Source organism: Camelus ferus, chromosome 21 (assembly GCF_009834535.1).
Source record: "Camelus ferus isolate YT-003-E chromosome 21, BCGSAC_Cfer_1.0, whole genome shotgun sequence".
In the NCBI taxonomy this organism is placed as follows: Eukaryota; Metazoa; Chordata; class Mammalia; order Artiodactyla; family Camelidae; genus Camelus; species Camelus ferus.
Genome location: NC_045716.1, coordinates 5921934 through 5946481, shown reverse-complemented (window position 1 = coordinate 5946481; position 24548 = coordinate 5921934). Strand labels below are relative to the sequence as shown.

The 24548-nt window shown below is 49.2% G+C and overlaps 1 protein-coding gene across 4 annotated transcripts in view; it reads right to left on the bottom strand.

The window, feature by feature from the left end:
* Positions 1-2642: 2642 nt before the first annotated feature.
* LOC102521092 (protein transport protein Sec16B) overlaps positions 2643-24548 on the bottom strand; it is a 39224-nt gene continuing 17318 nt past the window's right edge. For 2 of the 4 annotated variants that reach the window (XM_032463671.1, XM_032463673.1), the window contains exons 14-27: positions 21363-21480; positions 20115-20226; positions 18510-18615; positions 16670-16810; positions 15372-15488; positions 14562-14634; positions 12361-12660; positions 11447-11514; positions 8248-8394; positions 7983-8081; positions 7526-7637; positions 7306-7385; positions 6247-6345; positions 2643-5652 (exon numbers count right to left, since the gene is read on the bottom strand). In XM_032463671.1, the coding sequence (XP_032319562.1) occupies positions 5584-5652; positions 6247-6345; positions 7306-7385; positions 7526-7637; positions 7983-8081; positions 8248-8394; positions 11447-11514; positions 12361-12660; positions 14562-14634; positions 15372-15488; positions 16670-16810; positions 18510-18615; positions 20115-20226; positions 21363-21480 (1641 nt within the window). In that variant the 3' untranslated portion in view covers positions 2643-5583. The remainder of the gene's footprint in view (positions 5653-6246; positions 6346-7305; positions 7386-7525; positions 7638-7982; positions 8082-8247; positions 8395-11446; positions 11515-12360; positions 12661-14561; positions 14635-15371; positions 15489-16669; positions 16811-18509; positions 18616-20114; positions 20227-21362; positions 21481-24548) is intronic. The other 2 variants (XM_032463674.1, XM_032463672.1) reach the window with 1 other exon arrangement.

Below are 24548 nucleotides of genomic sequence, written 5' to 3'. Positions count from 1 at the left end.
GGAAAAAGAAACAGTCAGGGATCATCCTTTACATTCCAAAACGCACTCTTAGAGCTCGGAGGCAAGTTTTAAAAATCCGGATCTTTGACTTCTAAGAAACCAGTTTGAGGGGGCACAAAAAACCAGCTAAAATGTTCTAACCACAGGTTTGGATTTATTGACCTAGGATCTGCCACATCCCACTCTGGTGAATGGGACTTCACGGGTAGTCACCTAGTGTCAGTCACCTGGCTGACGCTCAACAGACAGGCTCTCTTCTGGATAAGCAGTAACTGTGAAGAGGATGTAAAAGTCTGGGCGGGGGAGCATAGGTGACAAGAGACACAGTGGGAAGGGAACTTCATGGGATGGCATCCATGTAGGTGAACACACATAAAAACCACACACACACCCCAGCGTGGACCCCTCCCTTCAGAGAGTTCCTCTGCAATCATCACAGACTCTTCCTGCCTCAGAACCCTGAAAAGGGCAGGAAGAGGCAAGAAGGAATTCTGTGGTGGCAGTTTGGCAAATCTAAACCAGATTAGCCTCCTTTCATTTGCCACAGCTCCCCGGTACTTGTGATCACTGGGCACCATTACTCTTGTCCCTCCAGACTTCATGCCCACCCACCACGGCTTAACACCACTCCAAACTTGGGCCAACAAAGTTTAAATTTGCTATCCTACACACTAGCAACAAACTTAACCTGGATCTTTACCTTCATGAGGTGGTACAATTTGAACACATTACATATTAGCCCCCAAATTACATAAATAGATGAAACCCCTATATTATCAAGGGCTAGCAAGGTACTACGTTTTTTTTAAATGTATTCTTAAGTATAATGGTTCTCATATTAGGCAGTAATTTCTGTGTCCATATATCTGTCTCCCTCACTAGAGTATTTTAAATGTGAAGACCATCTTGCTGGGAAAGGCATGCAATGCCTGATGCATATTTGATGAATTAATTATTTGATGAATAAGTGAACAAATAAATGTACGTGTGTCCAGGAACAATGTGGCTAAAAGCCCAGATTCTGAGGCCAGATTACCCTGATTCGAATCCCAGCTCCATCCTCACTAGCTGTGTGACCTTGGACAAATTGCTTAATATCTTGAGTTTTCAGATTCCCCATCTATAAAACTTTGCAATACTAATATACACTTCATAGAACGTACATCACAGTGCCTGATACAAAGTAAGTACTCAATAAACGTATCACTGTTATGATTGAAATTCAGAATGTCTGGTCACCATGGCTACCAAAAGATTCCAAGCATCTAGCTGGTTTCACCCCCAACTCTGGTGAAGAAAACCCCATTTTGTAAGCCTTCGTTTCACAAGCTGAGACATGATTTAATGGGCTTCCAGGATGCGGAAGAGTTCCAGGCACAGGTGGTGGTGAGCAGCTGTTCCCCATCTCCGCCGAGGACCAGCTGAGAGTCTTAAAGAGCCACATGAGTGATTTGGGCATAAAGTATTAGGAATAGCTTCCTAATGTTGAGAGTGTGAAACCCTAGGCTGAAACCTCAAGGGAAGCCATGGAATCCTCTCTTGAGATGCTTTTAAAACGGGAAACTTAATTGGCTCTCTCTAAAATGGATGAAGACCAGGAAAGCATCGCACGTTCAAGTAACAGGCAGTTTGCCTGGATCAATCAAGTTGGAGCTGCACTGCTGTTGACCTGGGTCCCGCCAAGTACCACTACCTGGAGATACATATAAAAAGGAAGAGAGCATGGGAAGCAGATTCCTCTACTTAGTGAGACTGCAATGAAAATAGTTTAATATGCTCTTAATCCTTATTCGAAATAACTTTAAATCTCATTAAGGATCCGTTTCTGGAGGATCTGAGTGAATGGTGCCTGGGGTAAGTGCTTCACGAGGGCAGGCAGTGTTGGAGGCTGTGTTTGAGGCAACTGCAGGTGAGCAGCTAACATCCTATTACGCGCAGATCACGCCACATGCAATCCGCAGCTAACGGTGGCCAAGAGGAGAAAAGGCACTTCCGTTCCACTCGCTGCAGGGGGAGCGTCAGAGAAACCCCGGGGAGTGGAGAGACCCAAATTACACACCTAGCATTCTTTTCAAGCTCAAGAGTGTTTTGCACGTTTCCCTCTCAGCAAGCAGACATTCTGATTTTAGTGAAGAGGTGGCTGCAGTCTCTTACTCGTCTTCTTGGTGGCTCAGAGGAAGAAACCAAAGAGAAAGATGATTTCTGGGGTAAAGAAAGAAAAGCTAGCAGAGACTTTGATCCTGAGTGACCTGAAGCTTGAGTTCGGGCTGAAAGAGGAGTGTGTAGAGGTGACAAAGGAATCAAGGCTTGTTTGCAGTTTTACAGCCATAAAAGGGGATTAGACAGAAGGCAGGAATGGTGATATGGGATAAAGACACTTAAATGGAATTTAACGGTTTGTTCTCTCCCAAATTACTGAACATTAGGTTTAAATGTTTCCATATAAATATGAAATTATATGTATATAGCAGGATCGCAAATTTGCACATTACCACTCAGTTTTTTTAAGGAAAATGTAGCTGCTTTATTTCCTATAATGATTCTTCCTCCAAGCTCAGACCCCATTGAGAAGTAGGGGGAGAAACAAACTTGCCTATTAATAATATCTTATCTCTTCCCTTTTAAACAGTGTCTTTTGGTCATTCCTTTTTTTTTTTTTTAAGAGAGACCATTCTGTTTATTTTCTCTCCCCAGAATGGCTTCTGGTGATGGAAGAGAAGGCCTAGGGCTGACACAGTCGGCTCTGTTCCTCGCAGGTGGTTGGTCTGGCCTAGTCCTGACCTGGCACTGGCTGGGCACAACTGGTCCCTTGTGGCCTTTTGGGACACTGTGCAAAAATCCCTGCAAAAGTGCACGTACACCAGGCTGCATGGTCATCCCCACGGCCAAGCCGCTACGCCCCCGAGCCAAAGCCAGCCTCTCCTCTGCCTGCAGAGGCTCCCGGCCTCTCGGGGGCTATGAATGCAGAAGGGGCCACGATCCCAGTGTTGTCAGACCCCCCTTTCCTAGCGGCGTATTTCTAGCACAACCTGTTCCACTCCCCAAGCTTCCACCTTGCAAAGGAGGAAAAAAGTCTTTTCCTCTTAACAGCCGCACGTGCTTTGTTTCACCACAACTGGGTTTAACTGCTGAAGCTGTAAAGCCGTCATGACCTCTTGCAACCCCACCACCATCACCACCACTTGAGAAAGCTGATGAACAACCAAGAACTCTCAGGGACCCCGGTTCCTCAGACCCTCACTAGGCCCAACCCAGGGCTCTTTCCTGACCCATGAACAATAGGATTGTTTTAACCAGCCATGCACGGATGAATGGACGCCTTCTGACTCTGCCAGAGTGCACGCTTTCAATCAGGAATTAGCATAAATACCATGCCTCCTCCCGTCCTAGTGCACAAAACCCACTGACCTCCCCCCTCAGAACGTGTGTCCACTGCTGCAGATGTTCCTTCGCTTGGGAAGTAACTCCGCTCAGGGCTTGCTGAGCTGACACTCTCGTCACCTGTTTTCCATGAATAATCCCAAAGGAAGTGAGGACACAGGCAGCTGACGTCGTCGCCTTCCTCTCTGGTCCTCACTCTCCTCCTGGCAAGTGTTTCTTTTTATGGGGTAGGACTTCCCCTGCGTCACTGCTCCCAGAGGCACGAAGCCACGTGGCCTAACGCTGGTGGCAGATGGGATACAGGAAGAGAAACTGGCTTAGTCTTAAGAACACGTATTGAGAAGTAGTCTTAAATTATTCTTCCCATCACATACCTGTATCAAGAGTGAAAACTCCAGAGTTTAATCTGGTAGGCAACAAGACAGTCAATACTTACTAGATTGTATACTAATAATGCTTTTTTTTTTAAAAAACACACACATATAATACTTAGCACATACTAGGTACATTTTAAGAGCCTGACTCATTTAATTCTTGCACTGTTCCTATGTGGTAGGTCCTACTGTAATTATCATTCTCATTTTGTAGGTGAGGGAACTGAAGCACAAGGCATTTAGATAACCCTGCCCAGGATTAGAAGGTGAACTGTGGGTAAGCCAGGATTTAAGTCTAAAACAATTTGGTGCCTACGAAACTCACAAACGACTGGCATGGTACCACCACTGGGTGTCCACTACTGAGGGACTGCAGTCTTTCTGGGGAAAAAGGGAACAGCACTTACTGAGGGCCCTCTAGGTGCAAAATGCCTCTGCGTTCATTCCCTAACTTAATCTGAGAGATGGATAAACTGTTTAGAGAAGAGAATATGCAATGTTGAGTGAACAGAGGGGCTCATTTGCATCCGAGGAGATTTTGTCCATATTTTCTTAATTGAAAAAAATGACAGTAGACTTGGAAGTTAAGAGGATCTGTCCGTGGCTAGATTCTTCGTTAACAAAGGGCTTTTTCCAGCTGTTTGCACCTCATCACACAATGAAGCTGTTATTAGAAAGACTTCAGGATAGAGACCACTCGGCATGTGCTCTCTCCCTCTGGAAAAACCAGCCAGAGACCAGCATCTGCTGTAAAGTTATCTGGTTTAATGGCTATCAACATCAGAACCACAGTACATTAGAGCGCAAAGCCTGTATGTGCAATTACATACCCAAAAAATGTTCTTTGTGAGGAGCAATTTTCAGCAAATCTGACAAACAGCAAGAGTCATTCTTATTGGGGGTTTGGAAGGAGAAATGGAAATTTCCAGGACATCTCCCTCCTCCCTCTGGCTCCAGTGACCCTCCGAACATCAATTTGCAAAGGCCCGAGGGAGGGAGGGAGGTATTAACAGTCTCAGGCACTCATCCTTCCTCTTTCAGGGAAGGGGTGAATTTTTAGGACACATTTTCCATTCTTTGTTATACTGATGTTCCATCCATTGGCATCATTAGGTTCAGTAGTTACCATGACAATATGATGCCTACAGCCATCTAACTTGATAGCCAGATGCCAGAATGTGAAAAAAATAGGACCAGCTAAGAAAGTGAGAGAAATATAATTAGTCTGAACCACATAAAAAAAAAAAAAAACGTGCACAGAACTCAAACCAAGAGGGAAACTGCCGAAATGTCACCCAACAGGGAATTAACGACAGGAAGCGATGATCAAGTTTCCGTATAAAAATCTTTGGCTAACTAGAACCAGGAATTGGGCCGTAACTAAGGCTGGGGAAGGAGTCAAAATTAGTCTAGAGCCCTGAGTGGCCCTCCCCGAGTAATCTCTGGCTGCCGAGCCTCCTGCCGAGCCCAGAGGCGTCATGGTTGATTCCAGCAGTGGGATTCTTAGGCCCTGACTTCCCTGAGGGTCCGAAGCTACATCCTAAGTACTGTCCCCACGGCATTCAGCTCCCCTCCCGCCTGCAGCTACACCCGGTTTTTCCATCGATAGTCATTTCCACCACTTGCTGAAGCAAATCTTAAGAGACTGAACGGAGCTGTCTCCTGGGAGACCACGTCCCCTTGCCTTCTCCACATCCAGCGGAGGCAATGAGCTAGCACAACCTTCTTGGGAGCACCAACATGGCAGAGGGACTGGGAGATTAAGAAAGGAGAGCAACAGGAAAATTGTGCTTCAGGGAGACCAGCCTGGGATGGGTAGTCACTCTCATCACGGCTGGGCTGGATAGCGGCGCTGAGCTAGGCGATTTGGCCGGTTCAGGCTGGTAGCCGTGGAGAGCTGGAAAAGACCAAACCAAACGGCGCACCAGATTATAGCCCCAGGCATGATGCCACCCAGGGCTGGCTGGCTGGGCTGAGCTCGGACATCCTGAGAGTCTAGAGCCCTGCAGCTGTCTCTGGCTTCCCACAGTGGTGTTCTTATTATTCACTTCCACAAACACCTTCACCTCAAACACAGAGAAAGATATTTGATTTTATAAAGAAGGGAAGCCAAGGATGCCTTAGAGTGATCAGTCTCAAAGTGTGCAACGATCCCCTCACCCTCAGGACACAGTGATGGTGCAGCCACACCACTGACACCAACACCAATTGTCTCTCTGGAGTCTCAAGACTTCTGAAAGGTCAAGAGCAGGGTTAATCACAATGACACTGATCGAGCGTTTTCTGTGTGCCAGGCGCATTTTATCCTCACAACTGCCCAGTGACACAGTTACTACTAACCCCCTTTTACAGATGCAGAAACCAGACTTAGGAGAGGTTAGTCATTGCTCAAGAACTCATGGCCAGAAAGTTGTTCTAAGTAGTTATAAACCTGGGTCCCCTTAATCCAAAACCTGTCCTCCTAACCCCCCTTTCCTCAGAGCTTCCTTACCTGGGGGACCTGAGATGGATTGTAGAGGGGAACAGACCCTGTCAAGGGGGGAGGAGGGAGCAGAACGCCAGGGCTGAAGTGGAGCTCAGAGGACACACCCTGTGATGGAAGATAACAGAAAATCCTATCAGTCTCCGCTTCTCGGATTCCAGAATGTCCCTGAGCACCAGCTCCGGTCAAGAGATGCAGATGTGGCAGAATTCAGGGAATCCTGAGCAAACAAACATGGTTCCAATGTGCACAGCCAGCCTGTGGGTCTTGGTGGCACTACAGGGGCGCAGGTGCACCTGGAGTACATGAGAAGAAAAGGCCACAATAAATTATACTAATAGCACCATAAAAAGTAATCTCATATTCTTTGAAAGGCCTAAAATACTGCAAGAGAGCTGTAACCCGGCCACGAGAAATAAAAATGTTTTCTTAGCAATCAGCATGAAATCCATACCGGTGTGGACAATTCATTGAGGGTTTATTACAGCCCTTGCCAAGGATACTGGTGAGCTCTAGCTCCTACTGGGACAGGAAAAGAAGCCGTTCTTTAGACTTCATCCAAGCAAGCAGTTACGGGCTAACTCGTACCCCTCCTCCAAAATTTCATGCATTAAAATCCTAACCCCAGCACCTTGGAATGTATTCAGAGAAACGATCATTAAAGAGGTAATTAAGATAAAATGAGCTCAGTAGAGTGGGCCCTGGCTCAACATGACTGGTGTCCCTATAAGAGGGGGAAATGTGGACACAGACACACACAGAGGAAAAACCATGCAAACACACAGGAAGGAAATGGCCGTCTCCAAGCTAAGAAGAGAGGCCCCAGGAGAAGCTCACGCTGCCACCACCCTCCTCTGCGATCTCCAGCCTCCAGAACCCTGAGGAAACAAGTTTCTGTTGTTCAAAGGGCACAGTCTATGACACCTTGTTATGGCAGGTCTAGCAAACGAATATAGAAGCTCTCTCCATATCTCCACGAGTCAGGTCCCCACGGGGTGGCACCTCCAGCCTCATGAAAGGACAGAACGCACACAGGCCTCCAGTGGGGCCCAGTGGGCAGCAGCTCACCTCAGGCCCCGACAAGCCTCCACTCCCAGTGCCCTCGGCTGTCCCCCCACTGGACGCTGATCCTCGGACTTCACCCCCACCTGGAAAGCAAGGAGTCAGAGGGGTCCCGACTGCTCAGGACGGAGGAGTCCCCACTCCCAGAAGGCACCCCCCCGCCGTCTGCCCCAGGCGGCACAGAGAGGACCACAGACGGCCGGGGGGACATGGGGTTTGGCGGTACCTGCATCCCTGGGGAAGTCACAGGTGCCCGGCAGAGGCTGGGGCTCGAGGGGCGGTGTCAGGGAGAGGCCCGGGCTGGGCTGGGGAGGGGACGATGCTCTGGGGGTCTCCTGCTGAGTGGAGAAAGAAGGGGCAGCGGGGGCGAACAGGTCCGCGCCACGTGCGTGAACGCCTGGGCGCCCACAGCCGCGCCTCCACCCGCAGCCGGACGCCGGGCTGTCTCTCCAGAGCTCCGTTTCCTGGGTGCCACTCCTCTGCTCAGTACTCCAAACTGCTGCTGGCCCGCCAGAGGTAAAACTCGCGGCCCTAACTTGTAAGGCCTTTCACCATCTGCCTCTGCCCTCACTGGACCAATTTACTTCCCACCACAAAATCCCCCATCGCAAAACCTCTAGGGCGGAGCCTGGTGCCAGCGCCAGGCCGCGGAGCACCGAGGGAAGGGCCTCCCCACGGGTTACCTCAGAGTCGGGGGTGTCCGACGAGTCTTCATCTCCAGAGTGGGACGCGTGGGTGGCGGGCTTGGAGCGAAACCAGCTGAACCAGCCGAAGCCCGAGCTCTGCAGGGGGGGGGGGGTCTGCATTCGAGGCCAACCCGCCCCACGTGGCGCGGGAGACACGGGCGGGGCGGGGCCACGAGCGAGGCGGGGCCACGAGCGAGGCGGGGCTCCCCGCCCTGCTCCGCCCAGGGAAGGGAGGGGCCGCGGGGAGAGCAGGGCGCTCCACCTTCTCCTTCCCGTCTCCGGGCTTTCCTCTCCGGGCGGGATTGGGGGAAGATTTTTGATCTTCCTCGTTGGAGGACTCCTCCTCATTCTCGTTGACTGAAACGGTGGAACTCTCGGAAGTACTTCGTGCTCTGGGCATCTGCGGCCCCTGGAAGTAAAGAAAATAGAACGAACATTTTTATAGCACCTGACAGGTGACAAAGGCATGTTGACGTGCACTCCCGCACCCGACCTGCTCGGTAAGTCAGAGCGGGTGGCCTTACAGGATCGTATTTTTCTGATGAGGAACTAGGGCTTAGCCATGGGAAATGGTTTGCCCAACCCCAGTCCTCGGATTATCCCTAATCCTGAGGGTTTCGGCCACTGCGCTACCTCCCAGAAAACATCAAATTTCCAGAACTCCGCCGAGGCCTGGAGCAGGGGTCTGGACTGCCACCACTGGAGATGAAGAGAGACGGCAAACACCCCGCAGGGACCCGGGAGCCCAAAGGACAGGCAATGTGACAGCCTTCAAACCTAACTCACCCTAGACCCCACTTCCTAGCAGACTTGTTCAAGATCAACTGAACAACTGCACCAGAGGGGAGTAAAAGATGCCCCCGTCTCCTTATGTTAGTTTTGTATGTGTGGTAAAATGCACATAGCATAAAGTTTATTCATTTAACCATTTTAAGTGTTTAACTCAGTGTATTAGGATATTCACAATGTTGTGTAACCATCACCAATGACCATTTCCAGAACTTTTCGTTAACCTCAACAGAAACTCCGTCCCTCTGAAACATGCTATACACCAGAAATTGACACATTATGAATGACTGTACTTCAATTTTTAAAAAAAGCTCTGTCCCCATTAAACTTAACTCCTCATTTTCCCCTCCCTCCAGCCCCTAGTAACCTCTACTTTTTTTGTCTCTATGAATTTGCCTATTCTAGGTGCCTCATATAAGTAGAATCATAAAGTGTTTGTCCTCCTAGGTTATTTTATGTTTTGCACTCTCAAAAAAACGTAACTGGTATAATTTTTCAAAAATACTTTGGTAAATATAGAAAAAGCTTTATATTTTTATTCTAATGAGTGTAGAATTTACTGTGTACCAAGTAGTGTTATAAACGCTTCATATATAGTGATTCATTAAATCCTTACAACTGTCCTGTGAGGTAGGTACTGTTATTATTGTCCCATTTTACATATGAGAACGCTAAGGCACAGAGAGGTTAAGCAACCTAAGGTCACACAGCTAGTAAGTGGCAAAGTAAAGATTCGAACCTAAGCAATCTGACTCTCTTTCTTGGAATTTCTCCTAATTGAATAATTCAAGAAATAGACAAGGGCTTATATACTAGACTGTCCATCACTGTGTTTTATACATGAGGAGAAGGGGAGAGAAGAGTAGCAAAAAAAAGTAGGGAAGAAAGGAAAGGAAAAGAGACACACTTGAAGCAGGTAACAATGTGGGAAGGACGAATTAAAATCCGAGCTCCTTAAAGGGCCTACCAGGCCCTCCATGGCCTTGCCTCTCTCTGCCCCTCTGGTCTTGCTTCTTAGCCTTCTCCATGCTGCTCCTTACCTTCCAGATACAGTGATTCCTGCTCTTCCTTGATTGGACCAAGTCAGTCCCATCTCAGGGACTTTGCTCTTGCTGTTCCCTCTGCCGTCAATGCTTGTTCCCTGAATACTCACCTGGCTCCTGTCCACCCTCCCTTGTGACCTCCCTGAGAGATGCCTTCCCTGGCCATGCTACCTAAAATAACATCCCTTACATGTACAGTGGTTTATTTGCAGTCACCTCCTGAATAGAAGCACCAGAGGGTAGGCTTTGGCTGGTTCCCTGTGTTTCCCCAGCCCCCATAACAGTGCCAGGTATGTCGAAGGAAATCAGTATTTGTGAATGAATAAATGCATGAATGATGGTGTTTTCATACAACAGATTTTCTCACACCCGTATTAAAAGTCATATCTAGGAATAGCATGGAAAACCTTTTTTTTTTTGTATTAAATAGGAAATAAAGCTTCATCTCCATATGTTCTTAACCATTTAAAAACACATATGTGTGTATGTATACACATTTATATACTCACATATATACACAGACCAGTATCCCCTGCTTTTTGAAAGTTAGCATTATGCCACTTGGCTTTTACCGGAGACCTGCATTAGTACCTGTTTTTGCTACCCCCCAAAAATCCAAAGAGGATTTTTGCTTTTAGGGAAAAAAGGCAAAAAAAAAAAAAAAAAAACAGCATTCAACTTTGGTTTTGCAGGAGTCGCTATAGAAGAAGCATGTATCTGGAACAATGAGAGCGGCCCCGCCAAGCTCCTTCCCGGGAACTCCACGCAGCATCTCATAGCTACGAACTGTGTCTGTGAGCACCTATGCTTTATCTCGATTTATTCTGTGCATCGTTAGCAAGATGTGTCCTAAGGTATTGCTTCTTCACTTCTCACCACTTATGAAAGGCTTCATAGGAACACTCTGCTTTCAGATAGTAGGGGAAACCTGTACACAGGAAAAATACTGGGAGGAAATAAACCAAAACAGCTGACTGTAGGATTATGTGTGATGTCTGTTTGATTCTTTATATGATACTTTCTGTTTTTCAGGGGGAAAAAAAAGTAAATCATAGAAGTATTTTAAGGTCTGTCGCCCGGTTACTACTTGAGAAAGTTCTATAATATCACCCTCCAACCAGGCAAAGCGAGAGAACATCTCATGCTTGGAACCAGCAACGCCCATTGTTGGGGGAAGAGATTTGGTCATTCAACAGCTGGATGGATGGCTAACTAGGCATGGTCATCTCCATGATCTGACAGCCCACCTGAGGAGAAGAGACACAGCTGCCGTAGGTCCTTTTTGGAAATAAAGTAAGGTAAAAATTCAAAGAAAGAAATATCAAGAGTCTTCCATGATGCGGCAAGGGCAGGGCATAGTCAGCATTCGGTGCCACAGCTAGAAGAGGACGTAAGAGGACTAACCAGCCCTGCTGCCCCTGAGGACACAGGTTGGTGGGACTGAACGTAAACGAGAACAAAGCCTCCTCCCCACCTCTCAGGATCTGGTATAGAAAGAAACAAGGTGAAAGGTGGTAGAGAGGGCTGGTGCAAAGCACAGGAAGGAGTCTGCATAAGAAACTAGGGCGACTGGAGAAAACCCACAGCTCCGAGTGGGCCCCCACCATGTGCCGGCCTTTGTCCTCTCACCTGTGGTTTGGAAATGACCTTCTGATCATCAGGATGCTGGAAGGCTCCTGGAGACACTGTGTTCTCTCCTATGGCACAAAACACAACAAAAATAGTGATGTGAGGTTGTGCCTTTTCCCTCGCTCCTGAAGAAGGATGATGGGGACACAGTCCGCTATCTTAATCGCCAAGCAGCTGGAGCTCTGAGCCCAAGTGCATCATGGTAAATTTCAAGTCTATTTGCATAACCCTCTCAATTCCAGCCGCCCCAGGACAGGCTGCTCACCAACCTCCAGCCCAAACCAAGGTCGTTCCTTAGGAATCCTGGAAACCAGGGTCACATCGAGCTGGACCATGGGGATCCTCCCTGACCTCCCCTCTGTCTGAGTCTCCCATCTTGGACAGGACCTTATCTTAGAAGGTCTGAGAGCAGAGCCTTCTGTTTGGTTTCCAGCCATTCCCTGGCATCATTCGGCAATGCTCCCCCCGGCTCGGCCCTGTCATCCAAGGCCTGATGGGACAGGACAGAAGCACGGCCTCTGCCAATAGTCCCTGACAGTGACACCTTCAGAAAGAAGACTTTGCTGAAACTACAGCTCGAGACATAGATGGCATTTTCTTGCCTTCTCCAGCCTCTTTCCCAGGAACTACAGAATCCACGGAGCAGGCAGGAGTGGCCACTACTGGCCATGCTATGTTTGCTCTTCCCAGTAGAGAGGCAGACTGGCACGGAGGAGAGCAGTGGCCCTGGGTGTATGCGAAGCCCCAGTACTGGGGCTGACACACAGTAGGCCCTCAATCATGTGCATGCCCACTGCCCCGGTCTTTACAGCTCTGACCCCATCTCCTCCCAGCGGTCCCTGCACCCCGCTCATCTCCTTGCTCCCCTCCACACCTCCTCACCCAAGGCTTCCCACCTCGCTGCCAGGTCTTACCAGGGGGCAGGTGTATCTGCTGGGCTTCCTCCCAGGCCCTTCCTCCAGGAGCCCCTGTCACTGCCACGCTGCCACCAGTCCCTGGCAGATGGGTCTTAAGAATGGAGTAAGGAGGCACTGGGACCCCTGTCTGCTCGGAACCTCCTCCTGCTGGGTAGGAGCCGGGCTGGAGAGGAAGGGGCTGCTGTGGGCTGGGCCGGCCTGGGCCCATCTGTTCCAGTGTTGGCCACAGGGCTGACTGGTCCCCAGCGGCTTCTGAGTTGCCTTGATACCCAGAAAGGTCCTGGTTGAAAGCATTTTCTAAGGACGCAGGGCAAAGAGGAAGAAGTGAGACCTGAAATGTGACATTTGTGAGGACTAATCACACCAGGAACATTCCTGCCCATGTGCTCTTTGGAAAGCAGTGACAAGGACAAGCTGCTTGATGCAGCTGTCATTAATGCGATGACAAGTATGACACAGCAGTGACAGTTAATACCTCTCACCGCTTATGACTTGGAGTTTACAAAACCATTTCCCTCACCACCTTGTATGACCTCTGAACCTTCCACCAGTGGGTTAGTGGGGCAGAAATTACCATCTCATTTAACACCACACTTTTTTGCTTTGGGATAAACTTTCTGCTTTAAGGATGTCCTAATAGACTTGGGTACTTGAAACTTACAAAATTTCCAGTTAAAACCCAAATCAGACTCCAGAAATGGTGGTTCTGCTTTTCAAGAAGCAGGGACACTGATGGTACTCATTGTGGCTCTGCTGACGAGCCAGACCAAGGTGTGGACGTGTCCAACGGCTGGCCCAAGGTCTCGGGACTGATGTGGCGGCTGACCCACCAGTGTGATTAGGAGACATGGCTACTTGCTAGCAACGCAGCCACTCAGAAACACCCAAGCCTGCTCTCCTGCAGCCCTTGAGCCTCAGATTCCAGGACTTAGTAGCACAATTGGGAGAAAGAAACCAAGGCCTGCCCTTCCTTGTCCTCCCCTCTCTCACCCCGAGGGGAGCATAGAAGGCTGGGAAGCAGCGGGAAGTAAAGAGATGAGGCCCTGTCCTGACTCCACTGTGGGGCCTCGTTTGGGGAAAGGGCACAGAGCTAACTGGGGTGATAATGTCTGCCCGACCCAACACTCAGGCATCCTGAGAGAAAGGAGAGATCTGTTGAAAATACTTTGAAACCTATTCCACATGGGTGTGGCAAGTTACTGCTCAAGGTGCCTCCTGTGTCCCCACCACTAACAGGGAATACAGATGATCCACCATCTCCAGCCTCAAGAAATGCATTCAGCTGGGAAGACGGTACTACCATATGGGAAACAATTAGATAACAACATGGCATAACAAGATTAAAATCTGAAAGTGTGAAAAGATACACGCAACCCAATGTTCATAGCAGCTCTATATACGATAGCCAAGACATGGAAACAATCTAAATGTCCATTGACAGATGACTGGATACAGAAGTTGTGGTATATTTATACAATGGAATAGTACTCAGCCATAAAAAAGAATAAAATAATGCCATTTGCAGCAACGTGGATGGACCTGGAGATTGTCATTCTAAGTGAAGTAAGCCAGAAAGAGAAAGAAAAATACCATCTGATACCACTTATATGTGGAATCTTAAAAAAAAAACACAAATGAACTTATTTATAAAACAGAGACAGACTCACAGACATAGTAAACAAACTTAAGGTTACCAGGAGGGAAAATGTGTGGGGAAGGATAAATCGGGAGTTCAAAATGTGCAGATACTAACTACAAAATACAAAATAGATAAAACAATTTTCTACTCTTATAGCACAGGGAACTAACTATATTCAATATTTCATAGTAACCTATAATGGAAAGGAATATAAAAAGGAATATATGTATGTATATGTATGACTAAGGCATTATGCCATACACCAGAAATTGACACAACATTATAAACTAACTATACTTCAATTTAAAAAAAGAAAGAAAAGAAAAAGAAAAACCCAGATGTGAAGCAAAAACTCTAATACTTAGGAAACAGAAGTGTTGGGGTGCCTGTGGCCGGCAGAGCTGTGTGCAGAGGGGGCCTGGGCCACCGGGTCAGATTGACACAGGCAAGGAAGGCGCTCCAGGAAGGGAAGGATGAGTACGTTTTAAGCTTGCATTCTTTAGTGTAATCTGATCCCGAGAGTCAGTGATTTACATGCTCAGCTCATTGGTTTGGGTACCTGTTGTTTTCCTGGCTCCCGAAATAGCCGAGTGAGCAGAACGAGGATCCCCCGTGTCTCCTGCTACCTTTTGCTATTAAAATAAAGTAAAATCCTTTTAGGCAACACAAACAAAAGGAGTGAGCCATGGTTAAAATTAAGTCAAAAATAAACTTCAGGAGTGACAAGGTAAAGACGCCCCAGTTGAATGCAGGGGCTGGTGGGGGAGGGTCCTTGGCGGGGGGGGGGGTGGCCTCAGCCCTTCCTGCCTCCCAGCTCTGCCTGGAGCAGGCAGGGACCAGGGACCCATCCTCTCCCAGACGGGAGGAAGGAACGGAACTGTGGGCCCCAGATCACACAGCACATGGAGGAAGCAAGGGCCGTGTGTGCCTCAAAAACCTACCTGCCCTTTCTCAGAGTCAGAGGGACAAAGAAAACAGAGGCGGCTCTGTTCCAATGGCTGTTATAGTTACTCCCAGCAGCTTTTGCAATCAATTGGCAGAAGAAAAAAGGAAAAGCCCGGAAGTCTTTTAAGCAATTGCCCTTCGTTACATGGAAGTGACACGGGGCCGCCGTGATCCACTGTTCTTCACGGAATAGTGGAAGCTTTGATGGTCATAAAAATGTATCTTCTGGGACCGCAGAAGGGTAGCAGGGGGATTTGGAAGAGGGCCCCCCTGTCTCACAGGCCAATGCAGGAAAATGTTTCCACCCAGGAGGGAGGCAGCAGCGGGGGAGCTGAGGGCTACCCCTTCCCAGGTCAGACAGCGCCTCACGGGTGGCGGGGGCCCCACGACCCTCTATGTGAGCTAACCTGCTCCCCCAACTCACCTGCAGCTCCTCGTGCCGCCCTCGAAGCTGCACCAGCCAGTCGGGCTCCGGGTCCCTGCCTCCAGGGCGGCGGCGTTCTAAAACCAGGGGATCTGACAGCTTCAGTCTCTCCGCCAGCTATGCCAGACAGCAAGAGAGGGAAGAGGAGGGACAGAAGGAAGAGGAAAGGACAGACCACGGGGAGAGGCAGCCAGAGAAAAGAAGAGAGCTTTCACTCACTTAAATTCACTCACTTAAACTCAAAAAAACAAACAAACAAAGAAGAACTGAGAGGCAGCAGATTCAGCAGACATCCCCCCCCCACATCACAACATAAACAGTTTACCCCATCTTGGTGTTAGACATTAAATAAAATATGAGCAGAAACTGTTACTCGGCTTCCTGTCTCAGCAAAGCTGTCCTCAGTAGCAGCACTTCTCAGTCTTCAGGGCTCATAGGAGCCACCTGGGACCTTGTTAAAACGCTGATTCTGATCCAAGAAGTCTGCAGGGCCCGAGATTCTGCATTTCTAACAAGCTCCCTCACAGGTGATGCCCTGCTGCTGGTGGAGGGACTGCCGGTATTGCAAGACTAGTCCTTCATCAAGTCCCCAGACTGCCCTACCCTTCCATTCAGGGTCCTGAGCTTCCTACAGCCATCATCCTGTCGCCGGAAATTTGCCATTAAAGAGGGCTCAGCACCACAGACTTTGTTGGTACCAGAATCCAACGCCTGGGGCCTCATCTAAGGCAAAGCCAGAATTGATGGCAGGCTGCCTTTTTACTCTCAGCAAATGGATTTTTTCTTCAATTAATTGGAACATCTATTCGCCTGATTGTTTTCTTTCCCAGGAACTAAAAGTTGATATGTTTCTGTTTTCTTTTTTGGAATGTATCTCACATGTGATAAAATATTCCATGCATTTAAAAGCTTTTTAATAAGGAACATTTCCTGTTTTAATCACTAAAATATATTTTTCCAAGCCCAGCTTTTGTAATTAGAACGGTTCACCGTTAATACGCAGTTTTACTGTACCAAGAAAGCAGATGCAAGAAGGAATTTCTTGCACAGCACACGCCTGGTTTGCAGGCCCCCAGTCGCTGCTTCCCCCACCCCTGCCCGTAGCATCGCTCTCTGTGCAGTGTCAGGCCTCCCCTTATCACATCTGGACATGCGCACGTGGTCAAAGTTTAGAGCCACGGGCTCCAATTTGGCAGCGCATTCAAAGAAGATGACACGGGGAGTCGGGGCCACTTTACAAGAGCTTTCTCTGAACACTGATGATAACACACCTGCAGGGACCCCTTTGAGAAGCTCACCTTGATGAGTTCCACTAATAGCACAGGGTGACTGCTCTCTCCCTGGCCCAGGAGGGCCGTGCCAATGGCTTCGCAGTAATGCAAGGCTTGGGATGCGAGGCCGTAATCTGCCAGACGGGAAGCATAAAGGAGCTTATACACCTGCGAAGAGGAGCAGGGCCAGTGACGAGTCCGTCCGGGCAGGGACAGACAGAGGGAAATGGAGATAAGACTTCTTGGAAGTCAGATGACTGCCAGCTTCCTCTAACTCTGGATCCAAATATTAAAGAGGGCCTTGTGCCCTGTGGGGCATTCTAGCTGTGCACAGGCACCATTCCAAATCCAGCCCGCAGGCCCTGCATTCTGGAGAAAGGGATGGAAGTCACATCAGCTGAATCTCCGTAGGCTCTGGTCACCATGGAAATGCACCGGACTCTTCTCAGGCAGCCCACGTCTCTGGGGAGCCTGGCGTATGGGGACACAGGACCAGACACCAGGGGGAATGTAGAAAAGAAGGAAAAATGACTCCAGTGCAGGGGCTTCACGCCCACAGGACAGTACAGACAGATACAGGTAAGTATTCAGGGAAGCGGGAGCGACAGCGAGATGGATCATGAGGGCTGGGAACCAGACAGACCCAAGTTCAAATCTCAGCTCCGTGCTGGGCGTGGAACACTGAGCTGGTTACCCTACCCCCACCCTGTGCCTTGGTTTCCTCGCTACAACATGGGGATGATAATACGAGCTACCCCTTGGTTGTTGTAAAGAGTCAATGAGATAACCCACGTGAAGGCCTTGGAACAAGTGGTACGCAAGAGATGTCAGCCAAGAGCACATGACTCCTCCGAACCTCAGTTTCCCTTTTTGTGAAAGGGGGGTTATCACGTCTGCCTCACAGATTAGAAGTCATACAGCAAAGGCGTCATAGCACAGTGCCAGGCGTGGGGAACACGCTCCCTGAAGCCAGCCAGTCTCACTGCTATCAGCCCAAAGACAGCCGGGAGGTGGGATGACTAAAGACGAGAGAGAAAGAGACTTAAGACCTGCAAGGACCCAAAGGAGCTGGTCAGGCCAGGCTTTGCTGGAGAAGGTGGGTCTTTGGTAAAACTCTTGAAGAAGATACTACCTGGGTCGTTCCCTCTATACAGTAATTCATTCATATCCAAGGCTTTGTTTCATGTTTCGTGGTGTGTGTGTGTGTGTGTGTGTGTGTCTGTGTGTGTGTGTTGCCACCGCCACGTACATTCTCAACACAGGCCCTGAAGGAGTGTCTCTGAATTTAAGGGGACAACAGGGCAGGGAGCAGAGAAGTTGAGAAGGGAGGTCAGAACCCGGGTGTGGACGCCACCTGCACAGCTGCAGCCCTGAGGGGAAGAAGGAAGGATGGGGGCCAAGGACAGAGCAGGGAGGAATCGGCAGAGTTAAAGACAGAGGAGACAAAAGAGACGGGAGAGGCGGGTCAGAAGGAGAGGGAGAAGGGTAAGCAGCCCCGGTTGGGCCTTCGAGCTCCCGTCCCGGCAGGATGGCCGTGGACCAGGAGAAGGTGGAGCCGTCTGGAGAGAGAACACGGCTGCAGGCGGGAGCTGGGGTCCCGGGGCTGCGGGCACGATTCTCCTCTGTCAGGAGTGGGGCAGGAGCCTCGCGCCGAGAAGCTGCTGCAAGGTTTTGCTTTTCTATCTTAAAATGCAGAATTTTAGGGGACATGGAAAGAAATCCAAACCCTTCCCACACCCCAGCTAATGAGGGAAAGTCCAGGAGATGACCTAGCCCAGGGACTAGGTGCCAAGAGCAAGGCTGAAAATCCAGCCGCCCGCTGCCGCGGATCGCAGCTAAGGCGGCAGCCCCGCAAGGGTTCGGTTACCTGGAAAGAAGGAATGAAGGATTTGGGGCGGCCCAGCAGCTGACAGTACTCGAAGATTTCCGTCCTCTGGATGGCCTCAGTTGTTGCAAATTTCAAAAACTCTTGACTATAACCGGGAATAACAATAAAAGAGATTGAGGTGGGGGTGGGTTTCAATCCTAGCTGATGGCCAAACACCAGCTGCACCCATTCATGGTAGAGTTTCTGTCCCGGGCTGATCCCTGGGGCAGCTCCAAGAGAGGAAAGAGGCACTGAGGGGAGAGAGACTGCGCAGAGGGGGTTCCTGCCTTCTTTGCTGGAGGGTCACTTAAGGCAAGCTGCTCTCTCCCAGCTCAGTGGGGCACTGGGTTCTCCCTTTCAGTGCATGAGAGCCAGCCTCAGTGCGCTGAGATCCTGGAATGGGCGCAGGAAAGGCCGCCCCCCCCCCTGAACCCTCGCCTGAGCAGGAAAGAGGGAGGGATGGGACATTGCAGGAGAACTGGAGAAGGAAGGCCTGGCAGAGGAAGGGGGGAAAGGCTAAGCCAAAAATCAAATGATGGTCCCTAGGTCAGATGCTCATTTCAGGGAGGCAGCAGACTGGGTGAATGTGATTTCAGCAGCCCTCAGAGTTCCCATGGACCCGAAAACAATTGCATGGTGTTTGAAGTCACAGTCAACGAGGCCAAGCCCCAGAAACATCCTCATACGAGAGAAACACCAAGGGAGACATATTAACCCATTTCACTTATTGTCACATTTGGCTCAGACTGGCTTCTTTGGCAAACTAACTACGTGCTATCAGAGACCATGACCTTGACAGGCCGTGAGATGGTGTGTTTCTACAAAGAAAAGCCCGGCAGTCTAGATTCCAAGTCCTGTGCCTCAGTTTCCTTCCTCTATAAAGTGAGATGAAAAATGTACCTTCTTCTCAGGGTAAACAAATAATGATTAAGGAAATAGTGCAATAAAAAAAAAGTCTAGCACAATATAAGAGCTTATGAAATCTTAACTATTACAGGGAGGGAGAAAGATCTGGAATGTGGAGGGCAGCAACAGAGCAAAACTGGTCTTTTTGTCCATTTATTCATTCTCTAGGGGCTTATTAAGGTCCTTCTGTGAAAAGCCTAGTGTTATGGCCAGCAGGTTGAATAAGTGACAGGCAGGACTTTGAGTAGCTTGTGCACCAAATCAGTGTAGGGTGTGGGGGCTAAAAGTAAACTTCCTCCACTTTCAGGTTTTGCCCAAGGCGGGCTCTGAAAACAGGCTCAGGGCTGCCTCACTGTAGACCTCAAGCCACCGCCTCTCACTAGCATTTTCAGTCTCTGGTCGTGGAGCCAGGGCGCCACCGCGTGGCGGAAGAGGCGCAATACAACCCACAGGCACCAGCTCACAGCTTCCCCGAACAGAGCCTGGACCTGACGCCCCCTGGCGGTGCGATGCGGCACCCACCGAACATCCCCTGGCCCAGAACCTACCGGTGCCGAAAACCATCCCAGAAGAGGGGACCAGCTGTCTCCGAAATTCACACAAGACAGTGGACAATGGAGCCGTGAAACCCAGCGAGGGCTGAAACAATCTCCTGGAAGACGTCCCTCCCACCCCCTTCCCCCCAAGAAGGCCGCATACCTGTGGCTACTGCCCAGCAGAGCCAGGTGGTCTGTCTTCACGGTGTAGTAGCCGAAGGGCACGTGGGCCATGAGGTAGCAGAAGTGAGCGGCCTCCACCAGCCCCTTCCCAGCTGCAGGAGAACAAGCCCGGGTCACGGGACACGCCCACGTGGGGACGCCCCCTCTGGGCGAGAGGGGAGAGGGCTGGAGACCCCGCCCGGAGGTCGGAGCCTCATGCGAGTAGAAGAACAAGCTTTTCACACCACAAGTAACAGACCCCAGAGCCCACTCCTCCCACCGCATTTTTGGCCTCGACATTACATTTCGCTTGTCTTCAGCCAGAATAAGGCAGTCTTTCACATTCCCCCACCTAATGGATTTTTGATGAGGGAGCTTCTAGGCGTTTTAGTCCGTCCAGAGGGGGAGAAATGAGTAGAAATACATGCACCTGGGAGGAGAAGCGGGCCATGGGGAGCAGCCATTTTTAAACCAGGCTTCTTGGGGCACTAATGCCGCCCCTGCTAAAATAAACAATAGAAGACTTTCCCCGGTGCTCATAAAAATCACATTCATTACCAAATTGTTCCCGATCTTACAGTGTTCTCCCATACGTTTTCCCATTACTTCAACATTGAATGAATTCAAATGGGTAAGGTAACCAGCACAGGGCCCGGCACCCAAGCAGGTTCAACAAAAGTTCCTTCTCTTTCTACCCAGGTGCCCAGCAACCTGACATTTGGGCACAACCGTACACGTAGCTCTTTTGAAAGTTTCACCAAGTTCCACAAAGCCATGTGCTGCCCCTTGACCCAATCTGAGAACCACTGATCTGTAACATTCAACAGCCCCTAAGTGTTTAAAAGGCCACGTTCACAGAGAGATAATAGAAATAAAGACCATGCAATTACCCTCCGTGGTTCAGGCAAAAATAGAATTTCCTATCTGGCTGAGGGGGGGTCACCGTGGGACCAAGGGCAGCAGGAGGGGAGGGGCCCCAGGTGTTAACTCCATGTATGACTTCGAGGAGCCTCCTACAGCAACAGGACACCAGAGTGTCAGGGGCCTGGCCTGCACGGGTCACAGCAGAAATCTGGGAAACGGAGCCTCCTTTCTCTGGACTTTCTGTCCCCAGTACACTGAGTTTCTGGGTCAAAGAAAGCTTGAGGCAGAGACTTGGGCCCAACACAGGACCTAAGCCGCTAAACCCAGGATGTTTAAAGCTGCCTGGAGATAGAGGAGAGGAGGGGAGGGGCGGGTTTCGGCTTACCCAGGGTGTCCCCCATGGTGACGATCGTGTGCTGATACAGCTCCCGGTCCCCACCCGGATTCGACAGAATCACAGCCAAGTGAGGCCTCCAGTCTCCCCACTGCTTGTCCCCACAACACTGAAAAGCAGCAGAGAAATTGAAAATTGAGTGATGTTGCACTGATGTAGGTGAGCAGGCAATGTCGGTAAGGAAGGTGGCTGTCTACTTCCTGGTTCGCAGGGAGCGCCCATTATAGTGCCTGCCACACTGCCGGCCACCGATTTGGGGTGCTCTTTTTCAAAAAGCAAAACTCCTAGAAGGGTGAAAAAGAATATGAAAACGAATATATGTATGTATATGTATGACTGAAGCATTATGCTGCACACCAGAAATTGACACACATTGTAAACTGACTACACTTCAGTTATATATATATAAAACAAACCAAAAAATTCTTAGAAAGATGGATAGGCAGACAGACACATATACATACATACATACATACACAGGGATATTGGGAGAGAAATAAAATGACACTATTGGTCACTAATTTTCAAAGTTCTTCCTGGTGCCCCTAACCCCAATAGCTAGGGACAGAATCCAAAAAAAAAAAAACCCTGATGTTTCAGTGGGAGAAGGAAGATCAAATACCCTTGGCTCATGAGGAGAGTCCACATTAGCCTGTCAGAAGGCAGGAGAGTGGGGAGGGTATAGCTCAGTGGTAGAGTGTAGTGTTTAGTATGCATGAGGTCCTGGGTTCAATCCCCAGGGCCTCCATTAAAATAATAATAATAATAATAAAAGGCAGGGGAACAATGGACTCCTTAATATATTACCAAATGGCTAAAGTTTTCTGGCTTTACAAAGCTCTCTCCCCCACATCACCTTCTTTAATCTTCAGAACAACGTTGTGAAGTCTGATTCCTATCGCCCCTTGAGTAGTGAGAAAACCAAGCCCAGACAGCCCTCCATCTCCATCTTCCTTCCAGCGGGGGGCTCTGTCCTCTGCCTCTGGTGACGATGCAGAGGCAGCAGAACTCCACGAGGGGGCGGTAGAGGGTAACACAGAGCAGGGGAAGCAAGCAGAAGTCCCACACAAAGGATGGGCCACCTTTATCCTGAAGGAAGGGGAACTTCCAGGCAGGAAATATCAACAAAGAAACAACACATGTCATAAAAACGACACAGGTCCTGGATTCCACAGGGGTCCTACCTCTTGAGCAAGTTTCTTAATGTCTTTGAAACTTTGTTTCCTCATCTCTTCAATGGAGATCACAATGTCTACCCTGTTATCGTTGATCATAAAATAAGACAGGAAAAGCACAGAGAGTAGCGCCTTACGCTTGGTTTGCACTTTATCAATGACATGTAGGTGCAAATACACACGCAGGGAAGCCCAGCAAAGGAAAGAGGTGATGTGCAGACCAGCCGGTTCTCCAATGTGGTCCACAGAACGGGCAGAGCAGGAGACTGACAGTCACAGCTGAGATCTGGGGGTCCAACAATTCACAATTATTTGGTATTGTATTTGTAACTGTCCCACAGAACAAAAGATGCTTTGTCCACCTCCATTGTACAGTTACTCCTTGTTTACCTGGGCAGTGCAGTGTGAATGAGGCTGATGCCGAGAATAAATCACAACATCAACAGCAGTTCTCACTGACTGCACTCTGACCGTGGGCCACAGCCCGTGCTAAGCATTTCTCCTATGAACAAGCACATGCATCACGTCCTATTATTATTCCCATTTTAACATGTGAGCCAGGCTCTTCCACGCTGGAACTAAAGGAATCAGCAAAAGAAAAGCCCTTGCTAAAAGAACAAAAACTTAGAAGTGATTCTTCTGTCCCCTCCCCAGGTGATTTGGGGGGGAAGAAAATCACTGGAGGGCAGATCTGTAGAGAGAGATTTTGAGAGAGAGAGAGAGAGAGAGAGAACGCTTATTAACGAACTTCAATGCACCAAGCACGGCGGATGATATGTTCAGATATTCTGTCTCCTTTAGTTTTCACAATAACTCTTCTGGGCATCAAAATGCCCACGAAGATGAAAAGCTGAGTCTCCGAGATTAAGTAGCAAGGCCAGGGTCACACGGCAGTGTGGAGCGGAGTCTAGGTGAGGCCTGTGACAGAAGCCCACATCCGTGTTTCCCAGCTGCCATGCTTTTCCCACTACACTTCTTATTAAAAGTACCAGAATCTGGCCTTTTCCTGGATGCTGCGATGCTGGGGAACTCTCAGACACTAAGGTCAAATACTGCACTGGCACATCACCTCTGGCTCCTCGGTGTTCTCACCCCGAAGCAGGGAACAATCAGCGAGCTCCAGCAATGCGATGAGACCCAGTGGACTGCATGTAGTTACATCATTTCCTGCATTTAGTGCTTTGGGACGTGAGACAATGCCACTGCAGAGCACAGGCATGCAGCGGAACTGGGAAGTGCACCCCATGCTCCAGTCCAGCCAGTTGGTTTGACGATGGGGCGTGAAAGTCATCATTTCTCTTTTCTTTTCTTAAAAGTGTGCACAAGCAATAAGAAGAACCAAAAAGCAAAAGCATGAAGTCCATTTTCATTAAAACTAGGTGTCAGCGAAAAGCCAAGCCTCTAAATACAAGAAAAGGCTTCCAGAAGTAATGACGATTGAACAGAGGTGGGCTCAGGAGGCAGAAGGAGGGGGTCCCACAACCATCTCCCCGGCGAGGGAGAAGCAAAGACCCTCACAGACACCAGGTCACATGGAAATGCTGACCGGCCTGGAATCGGGCCCCGGCCCCTCCCCATCTCCAAAATCCCATAAATAACTGGGCCAGGGAAGACTCAACACCTGTGGAGGAACAGGTACAGATACACTGTCAAGATAAAAGGAAGGGGGAAGGTAGAACATTCACCAGAAAAAATGTTACCATGACGCAAAGAATGGTCACCCAGCATTTCATCATGAGTTTAAGGAAAAAACAGAAGAAGGTGACTGTGGGCTCTTTTGCAGAGCGCAGGAGAGACATGGGAGAAAAATCAGAGGAATAAAGACAGGAATGGAGAGAGCTCGAAAGCCCAGAGACACTGATGAAAACACAGTGAGGAACACACGGGGTGGAACTCATACAAGCAAAAAAGAAGGCAGAAAGAGCTGAAATAAAAAAAGGGATTTTGTAATTAAAGAGAAAATTACATGTATATAAGTCCCATGTGTGTAGATACACGTAAT